This window comes from Zeugodacus cucurbitae, chromosome 4, assembly GCF_028554725.1.
Source record: "Zeugodacus cucurbitae isolate PBARC_wt_2022May chromosome 4, idZeuCucr1.2, whole genome shotgun sequence".
NCBI lineage: Eukaryota > Metazoa > Arthropoda > Insecta > Diptera > Tephritidae > Zeugodacus > Zeugodacus cucurbitae.
This window is the reverse complement of record NC_071669.1, coordinates 23,655,394-23,664,668: the sequence shown is the minus strand read 5'-3', so window position 1 is coordinate 23,664,668 and position 9,275 is coordinate 23,655,394. Positions and strand designations below refer to the sequence as shown.

General features: G+C 35.6%; 1 protein-coding gene across 1 annotated transcript; it reads left to right on the top strand.

Moving 5' to 3' along the window:
• Positions 1–1,687: 1,687 nt before the first annotated feature.
• On the top strand, positions 1,688–4,604 carry LOC128921436 (piggyBac transposable element-derived protein 4-like). The gene is made up of 3 exons (XM_054229150.1): positions 1,688–1,906; positions 1,962–2,621; positions 4,482–4,604. The coding sequence occupies exons 1-3, from the start codon at positions 1,688–1,690 to the stop codon at positions 4,602–4,604; spliced, it is 1,002 nt and encodes a 333-aa protein (XP_054085125.1).
• Positions 4,605–9,275: the final 4,671 nt, after the last annotated feature.

Below are 9,275 nucleotides of genomic sequence, written 5' to 3'. Positions count from 1 at the left end.
TGCAAAGATAAAGTGCCCTTAGACTACCTCAACTACCCTCGTATAGCCTCTTTCATATCTGAAGCAGAAAATTGAAAAGTCCAATAAAAAAGCAATCAAAGCCGAAATCAACGATACTGGATGGAAAGCTAACTTGCAAATTATGCCTGCAAATGAATTATGAATGTCAATTAGCGAAGATTCTGTATTCGTTATTGTCGACATGGACACAGACATGGACGTGAAGCGTAGAGTTCTTGCACTTCATTCGCATAATAAAATATATATTTATGTATGCGATGCTTTTATCGCCGTAATTTTGACTTGTTGCTTTGGAAATTCACAGCAGATCAAAGTCTCTGTTGAACTCGCATTTCAACAAAGTTTCACACACACACACACACATATACCTTCGTATCTATGTATGCATGCATATGACATAAGCAACTGGGAAAAGCGGATTGTGGAAAGGCAGGTGCAATAAGAAGCGTATGGCACACAGCGAAAGAAATTTGTATTATTTATTCACTTAAATATTCACCCCACAGAAATTCTTTCTTTCTGGAAGCCAAAGTACCATAAGTAGGGAGGAGGAGAAAGAGTGCAGAGATGAATCAATTGAGTTTCTTTTAGATGAGTAGTAAGTGAGGGGGAGAGATTATAGTGTCCTGCAGCGTTTCGCTAAAGTTTTTGCTGCTTTGTGTTGTGTACATTAACAACACATATACAAAGAAGTTGCCATACCAATTGGTTGCTGAGGTCGGGAAGTTCGTAACATATTTGCGAAGAACATTTGATAAAACTTTATTAAAGTAATTTCCTTCAGCAATCTTCATGGACATATACAGGTTTTAGTTGATATGCTCGTGACCTAGGGTATCAATATCTACACGGCTAATAAGGTGAGATAATAGTATTTCTAGCGCCCACTAACGGTGAGATAATAGTATTTCTAGCGCACACTTAACGTCTGTGAGACTGCTATTCTATGGATGTAATTGGCGTAGATACCGTTTATCCAGTTATAGCGAAGTCGATAAAAGCGCACAGGTCGCTCTGCACCTGGCATTTCCTCTTCCTGTGCTTCTACCGGCGCACAGTGGGGCCAATGGAGCTCATTTCTCGTATTAATTAACTGAAGCTTTATTTTTATAATTTTGGATTATTTTATATCTTATTCAACTTCAGTTAGTCAGTTAGTTTTTCAGAAGATTTGGATGCAGCTGTAATATTAAAATAATGGTTTACTAGATATGAATATAGAATTGAAGCAATTCCAAAAAGTTCTTATTTAACCCTTAACCTGGCCATGTGACAGAAATGTTACAAACCCTTTTTTCGACTGTAATTTTACCATTCTTATTTGATATAGTCATATTGGTTTTTGTAACACAACTGGTACAAACTGTGAATAGTATAAAAGTAATAAGATAGAGCGAGCCATCCCTATTGTAACGTATTTTTGTGCCAAAAGTGTAGTGCATTAAGTTTGGTGATTTCACAACAAGTGCTGAAATTGGTGACGAAAAGCGGTTTTTGTGAATATGAAAAACGTGTTTATTTGTTTAAATACATTGGGTGAGCATGTAATTTAGTGATTTTACTAAGTGCAATCGAAAAAAAATTTCATTCGTCTTTTCTATATTGTATTTATTGTTTGTTACATATATATCACATTGCCTTACAGCGCGAGTATATTTTTAGCAGAATGTCTAAAACTTTGCGCAAGGGTGAAATTCGAGAAATTCTTGACGAGAGTGAAGATGGACTCGATTTTGATGATGATGATGATGTGGATGATCCTAATTATAATGAAGAGTTGGTACATGCTGATTTTGATGAAGTGGTTGAGAATATATTAGAAGATATTGAAAATGAAAATATGGAATTGTGTGCAGATCCTTCGAACGATGTTCCGCCCATTTTGGCAGAGAGAGCACAACAAAAAAAATGTTACAATGACATTCTCTGGAAAAAAAAAGAATTTAGTTTTGGAAGAGCACCAATTGCGTTTTACAGGCAATACATCATTGCCCGATGATATAAAGATTATCGAAGCGCCAATTGAATATTTCTTGTACTTATTTCCAAAAGAATTGATAAAGTGTATTGCCAATGAAACAAATTTGTATGTTGTCCAAAAGGACGTTAATGATCCATTTCGTGTATCAGAAATGGATATTCAGCAATTTATTGGAGTAGTTTATATGATGTCCTTAGTACAACTTCCTAATGTACCCAGTCACTGGAGCAAAATTGGTACATCCATGATACAAGAAGCGATGCCGCTGAAAAAATTGGAAAATTTACGACGTCGCATACACTTTAACGACAACAGCAAAAATTTGCCGTCGACTGATAAAAATATTGACAGAATGTACAAAATACGCCCGATCCTGGATGAGTTAAATAAGAATTTTGCAAAAGTGCCTCTTGAACAACATCTATGCGTCGATGAACAAATATGTTCCACAAAAGCCCGAAACCCTATGAAACGCTACCTGCCAAACAAGCCTCATAAATGGGGCTACAAAATATTTGTTCTCTGCGGGACAACTGGATTTGCTTACAAAATTGAACCGGAAACTGGAAAAGAAAATATCGTTGGGGATAACGAGCCGGATTTGGGAGCCTCTTCCAATGTAGTCATGAGACTGTCACGTATGATTCCACGAAACCAAAATTTCAAACTTTATTTCGACAATTATTTTACTTCAATTCCACTGCTCGTATACTTGGCAAATGAAGGGATATTCAGTGTGGGAACAATTCGGAGGAATAGAATTCCCAATTGTAAACTACCAAGCGAAAAAGAAATGATGAAAAAAGAGAGAGGATCTGGCATAGAGTACGTGTGTCAGGCTAAAGGAATCGACATTTCAACAGTTTCGTGGAAAGATAGTAAGATTGTAAATCTCGCATCGACTTTCCTTGGTGAAATACCAAAACGTAAAGTAAAAAGGTACGATAAAATTCAAAAGAAGTACGTTGAAATTGATCGTCCGTCTATTGTTGGTGAATACAACGCGCATATGGGTGGTGTAGACCTTATTGATTCCATCATGGGAAGATATAAAATAAAACTTCGAAGTAAAAGATGGCAAGTTCGAGTATTTTACCACCTATTAGATTTAGTGATGGCAAACGCTTGGCTTCTATATAAAAAAAAATCGATCCAATAACACAGAAAAGTTGTTGCCTGCGGCAGAGTTTCGCTTACAGATCGCGGAAACACTTTTAAAATACGGACAAAAAATCAACGTCAAGAACACTAGATCCCTCGAGCCACAAATACAAGCAAAAAAACGCAAAGGACCAGCGCAGCACGACCCTCCACAAGCTTTACGACTTGATCAAGTTGGTCATTGGCCAATATGGACGGAAAAGAGGATAAGATGCAAGATGCCTAATTGCCAAGGAGTTACCCAAACAATGTGTGAAAAATGCGGAATTGCATTGTGCTACAACAAGCATAATAACTGTTACCGTGCATACCATTTGACATAAATTTAATTTTACTTTTCCAGGCAATGTAACATATCTGTCACAAAAGATATTTTCTTAAATAAATAGTAAAAAAAAATTAAAAAATAAAATCTAAGAAAGTTGTATTTTTATTTTGACTGACGCTACCGAAAAACAAAAAAATTTTCAAAATTTATGGCCTTGCCCGATTAAGGGTTAATATCGATGTCATCTGTATCTAAACTCTCATTGTAATACTTCTCACCTTTACTAACATCATCATCGTCATCGTTGACATCATCATCATCATTATCATCATCATCAACATCTTCACTATCATCATCGCTATTTCCATACTTATCACGATTAGACTTTTCGCGGCTGCACTTTCTTGAATGGAATTCCCGATATTTTTTAAAATCTTTATTGCGAGCTTCTTGTGCTTCTTTTGATAATTGGCCAATAGGCAAAAGTGCGTTATCAATAATTTCAGGTCCGTGTATAAAGTATTTGTGTAAAGTCGGGGGTACCACGGATACAACTTAACAAAAAGTTTTGCTATTTTACGTGAAACAACTCGAAATTTTTGGTTGTTTATTTCGTACCCACTAGACACCACAATTAAAATAAAGTGCATTTGCTTTATCAAATTTAAATTTATAGAAGTTATTTCAGCAGACTTTTCTGCAACGATTTGTTTTTCTGAATCGGTTTTAGTTTGCCATTTCTGTATCGGTAATTTGTATGAAATATGTAGGAGACTTTCAAAAAATCTAATCCAGCCGTGAAGAATAGGTAAGCTAAATTTCAAGTTTTCTACATTTACAGGCCTTTCGATCATGTCTTCTATATTGTTAAAATCCTTAGTAGTTGCCCCACATAAATAGCACTTTAGTGTTGATGTAGTTCCAGTTAAAGCATTGCACACCTTCCCATCAATCATTGTCAAAATTAATTTGTGATCCACATATACAACTTTGTCATTAACTAGTATAGTTGTAAAAAGATTTGGTTTCCTTCACAAATTCAATTTTTAGGGGCCTACAAAACTAGTTGATGATGGTCGAGGATTTGCCCAAATTACTTGTTCAGCCAACATAAGTTTGAGAGGCACAATTGTGGTGGAAAATACGGAGGAATCGATACCATCACATCCATGAAAAGCTTGCTTGTACGAACTGTGACCAGAGCTTCCATCAAATCCCCATTTAGAATACGGTTTTCATGAATTTGTATTAATCGTTCTGCCGTGTGGTTTAATAGTGCTTGTAAACTTACTTCAGTGGAAGTTTCGCTTATTGTAATGCACCGATATTCTGGATAGCACTTTTTTTTCTCTTTTTGTATAATTTTATATGATGGAAACTTATCTGGAGCAGATTGTCTAACAACATTGTATTGATAGCGAGATAGCTTAGCTTCTACGAAGACAGCTAGAGCTTTAAGATTTGACATTTTTGTACTGACTACAGGTTTCTTTAAACTTTCGTTAAACCTTTTGGCTGTTGATGGTAAAAAATGTACGATACTACGTATCGCTTTTCATTTTTCTACGGAGCCGGTTGTTCTTAATTTAGTTTCTGCTGCATGAAGTAAAACTAGTAACTCTGTGGTGTCTCTTAAAAATTTATTTTTTTTTAATTTACACGAATCACTAGAGTCACTAAATATCAGTAATATCAGATAGAAATCTGTCTTCCCTTCTATGGGCCTTATTCCATTCTTTTTTTTAAACTCAAATACAAATTTTTTTATTCGTTCTTTGAAAACTTGAGAGTTGTCTTCAGAATAACCAGTACGTTTTTTTAGCTCTTCTTTTAAATGCATGATTTTATCATCCATTGTCCTATAGCTGACATAATTGAAAATATTGTACAAGCTGAGGCGAGTAACAAAAACGACGTTTGAGCATGTTCCTGCATAATTTAATCACATGACTCTTAAAATATGGTATATGAAAACAAAACAAAAAAACAAGTAAGGAAAGGCTAAGTTCGGGTGCAACCGAACATTTTATACTCTCGCAATTTATTTAGAGATTTACCTATATTTTCGGTGAAAAATTACCCTTAGGCACTGAGTTCTTCATGTTTGATATCAGGGGCCTTGAAAAGTCATGGTACGATTTTGACAATTTTTCCACAAGTGATGTCACAGCACAAATACAGTATTTGTGTAAAGTTTTATTTCGCCATCTTTTATGTATACATTATAAAGTGAAAGAATCAGAAGGATTCAAAATTGAGTTATATGGGAAGTAGGTGTAGTTGTGAACCGATCTCATCCATTTTCCACACGTGTCATCAGGGTGCCAAGAAAATATTATATACCGATTTCATTCGAATCTGTCGAGTAGTTCCTGAGCTATGGTTTTTGACCCATAAGTGGGCGACGCCACGCTCATTTTCCATTTTGTAAAAAAAATCTCAATGCAGCTTCCTTCTGCCATTTCTTATGTAAAATATTGTGTTTCTTACGTTTCTCGTTAGTGAGTTAACGCACTTTTAGTCATTTTCAACCTAACCTTTGTATGGGAGGTGGGCGTGGTTATTATCCGATTTCTTTCATTTTTGTATTGTATAAGGAAACGGCTAAAAGAAACGACTGCAGAAAGTTTGGTTTATATAGCTTTATTGTTTTGCGAGATATGTACAAAAAACTTAGTAGGGGCGGGGCCACGCCCACTTCCCCATAAAAATTACATCCAAATATGCCCCTTCATAGTGCGATACTTCATACCAGATTTTATTTCTATAGCTTTATTTATGGCTTAGTTATGGCACTTTATGTGTTTTCGGATATCGCCATTTTGTGGGCGTGGCAGTGGTCCGATTCCGCCCATTTTCGAACTTAACCTTCTTATGGTGCCAAAGAATACGTGTTCCATTAAGATATCTCAATTTTTACTCAAGTTACAGCTTGCACGGACGGACAGACAGACATCCGGATTTGAACTTTACTCGTCACCCTGATAACTTTGGTATACATAACCCTATATCTAACTAGTTTAGTTTTAGGACTTACAAACAACCGTTATGTGGACAAAACTATAATACTCTCTTTAGCAACTTTTGTTGCGAGAGTATAATAAGAAGTAAGGAAGGGCTAAGTTCAACCGAACTAAGGTGTAACCGAACATTTTATACTCTCGCAATTTATTTATTTAACTCAATTAATATTATATAATACACAATTTACATATTCGTCATATATATTGTATAAAGTCCATTGAATGTTGGAAACCCTAATAAAAGGTTAGAAGCACCGAGGTCCTCATGTTCGATATATGGGGCCTTGAAAACCTATGGTCCGATTTTGGCGAATTTTAGAATGGGGCTGCTACACTATAAACATAGTATTTGTGCAAAGTTCTGCACCGATATCTTCACTAGTGCTTACTTTATATATTGTAAAGTAAACGATTCAGATCGTCTTCAAAGTTCTGGTATATAGGAAGTAGGCGTGGTTGGATGTAAGGAAACTATTATAAAGAGAAACGACTGCAAAAAGTTTAATTTATATAGCTTCATTGGTTTGCGAGATATATACAAATAACCGATTTGGGGGCGGGGCCACGCCCACTTTTCCAAAAAAATTATATCCAAATATGCCCCTTCCTAGTGCGATCCTTTATTCCAAATTTTACTTTTATAACTTTATTTATGGCTTAGTTATGACACTTTATGTGTTTTTGGTTTTCGCCATTTCATTTTCGAAAGCAGCCCTCTCAAGGTCCCAAGGAACATGTGTTCCAAGTTTCATTAAGATGTCTCAATTTTTGCTCAAGTTATCGCTTGCACGGGCAGACGGACAGACTAGCGGACAGACATCCGGATTTCAAATCCAGTCGTCATCCTGATCATTTATATATATATAACCCCATATCTAACTCTTTTATTTCTTGGTGACACAAACAACCGTTATGTGAACAAAACTATAATACTCTGTGCAACATGTTGCGACAGTATAAAAATATAAAATAACAGCAACAAAAGCAAATCCTACGAAACTCCAACAGTATAAACAACAACTGTAAATGTGACAACAAAAAAATCGTTAGGCGCACAAGCTGCAGTCCAGAAGCAAATTTAATTTATAAATTGCATAAGGAATATTATTACTAGTGCGAGCATATCTTCTGAGGCGCACTGATGCGCAACCTAAATTTCTCTAAAATAACACTTAATTGTTCAGGCTTTCCAGTGGTGTTTAAATCTTATCTGAACTCAATTGAACTACCAACTTTTTGTCTACTTAAACTAAGAAAATTAATTTTTTTTTTCACTTCATATATATAATCTCAAAAAAAAAACATACTTTTGCAATTATAACTTTACACACATTTTAGGAAACTAGTTCAATTATTACCTGAGTTTGATGGTTCCACGGTTAAGTTTTAGAAGTTTTTAGAATTACTTGACAAAAACACAATTTACGTACAAAAGATTTGCGGCTTTTAAAAAAAAATAGATTTTTGTTCACAAATATCAAGTTTGTAGCTTCACTATATAAGCACTATTACGTATTTGACATTTATTTTTTTGCTTGGTGATGTAGAATTTTGTGTACTTTAAGCAAGTATACTTAGTTTTGAAGGATCTTCATATTTTTTTTAATTAGTCCGAGAAATGAGCTCCATTGTTTTCTAGAATGTTTTCGTCAATTCAAACAACATAACCTAGCCAGCGTAACAGCTGCCTTTTTATTCGCTGAACTATGTCAATGTCGTCGTATAATTCGAAGAGCTCATCCGTTCGTTCCATCGTCTGCGATATTCGCCGTTGCCAGTGTTCAGAGGACTATAAATTTTGCGCAAAATTCTCCTCTCGAAAACTCCTAGTAATTTTTTTAAGTAAATTATTTTTTTATTTAGTAAAAAAGATTAGTTTTATTTATCGCATCACTTGAACACTCAGAGCGATAAAAATAAAGATGATGCGTTAGGCAAATAGATATCTTTTAAAAGTGCTCGCTCATGCTAATATATGAGTGAGCCAAATACGTGAGGAGTTTTTTGTGATGAGAATGTTGGTTAAGCTTGCGCTCCTGAGTATTTGAAATGATGTTCTCTCATGGAATATTACTCATCAGAGCAAGAGCGTATTTTGATGGTTTTACGAACTCTGTTTTAGAGAGTATACACTCCGACAGCAGATCGGCAATACTGGCATTGGAATCGATGACAGTACGCTCTGGGCTAGTTAAGGAGTGTCTTAGATCGTTATCAATAGCTTTCAGTTATTTCGGTATCCGACTAAAAAACCTCCACCTGCGCAAGAGCGCTGGACATCCAGACTACGCACATTTTCCAATGGGTAACCATGCGGTGAGACTTGGGATCGTGGTAGATGCAAGTTGCCAAAGCTGTATGGAGGAAGGCGAGATCTAAGCATTTCCTTCTTCATTGTCCAGCTTTTGCCAGACTGAGGTTGAAACACCTCGGAAGGCCCTTTTTCGGCGATCCTAGCGAATTGGCTAGAATCGATATTAGCCGTCTTAAAAAATTCGTAACGGATTCCAAGCGTTTCGCTGAATCTTAAAGGTCTTTGATCCACACTGAGTTTTATTGGTACCACAATGGACAGCGCCAGGCTGTCTAAGTGAGATCTTATGTTTTTGTAGAGATCTGCCTACAAACCTAACCTAACCTAACCTAAGCTTATTTTTTTAGAAAAGATGTTAGCCGAAGATATTTGAGAAGCACTGCCATTGTTTTATATGTTTTTATTAAATTAAATAGAAGAGATAGATAATTGAAAATATTACCACGTGGAAATTAAACCAATGAGCTTTATAAAGTTCGTATTTGTGAACATAAATTTTACGAAAAC

What these genes read in the sequence shown, in the direction of transcription:
- LOC128921436 (XM_054229150.1), top strand. Translation starts at nt 1,688, where the DNA reads ATGTCTAAAACTTTGCGCAAGGGTGAAATTCGAGAAATTCTTGACGAG. An exon ending in ACGATGTTCCGCCCATTTTG is followed by an intron (nt 1,907 to 1,961) that starts GCAGAGAGAGCA and finishes GGAAAAAAAAAG; the next exon opens with AATTTAGTTTTGGAAGAGCA. An exon ending in ATTTGGGAGCCTCTTCCAAT is followed by an intron (nt 2,622 to 4,481) that starts GTAGTCATGAGA and finishes TTCAATTTTTAG; the next exon opens with GGGCCTACAAAACTAGTTGA.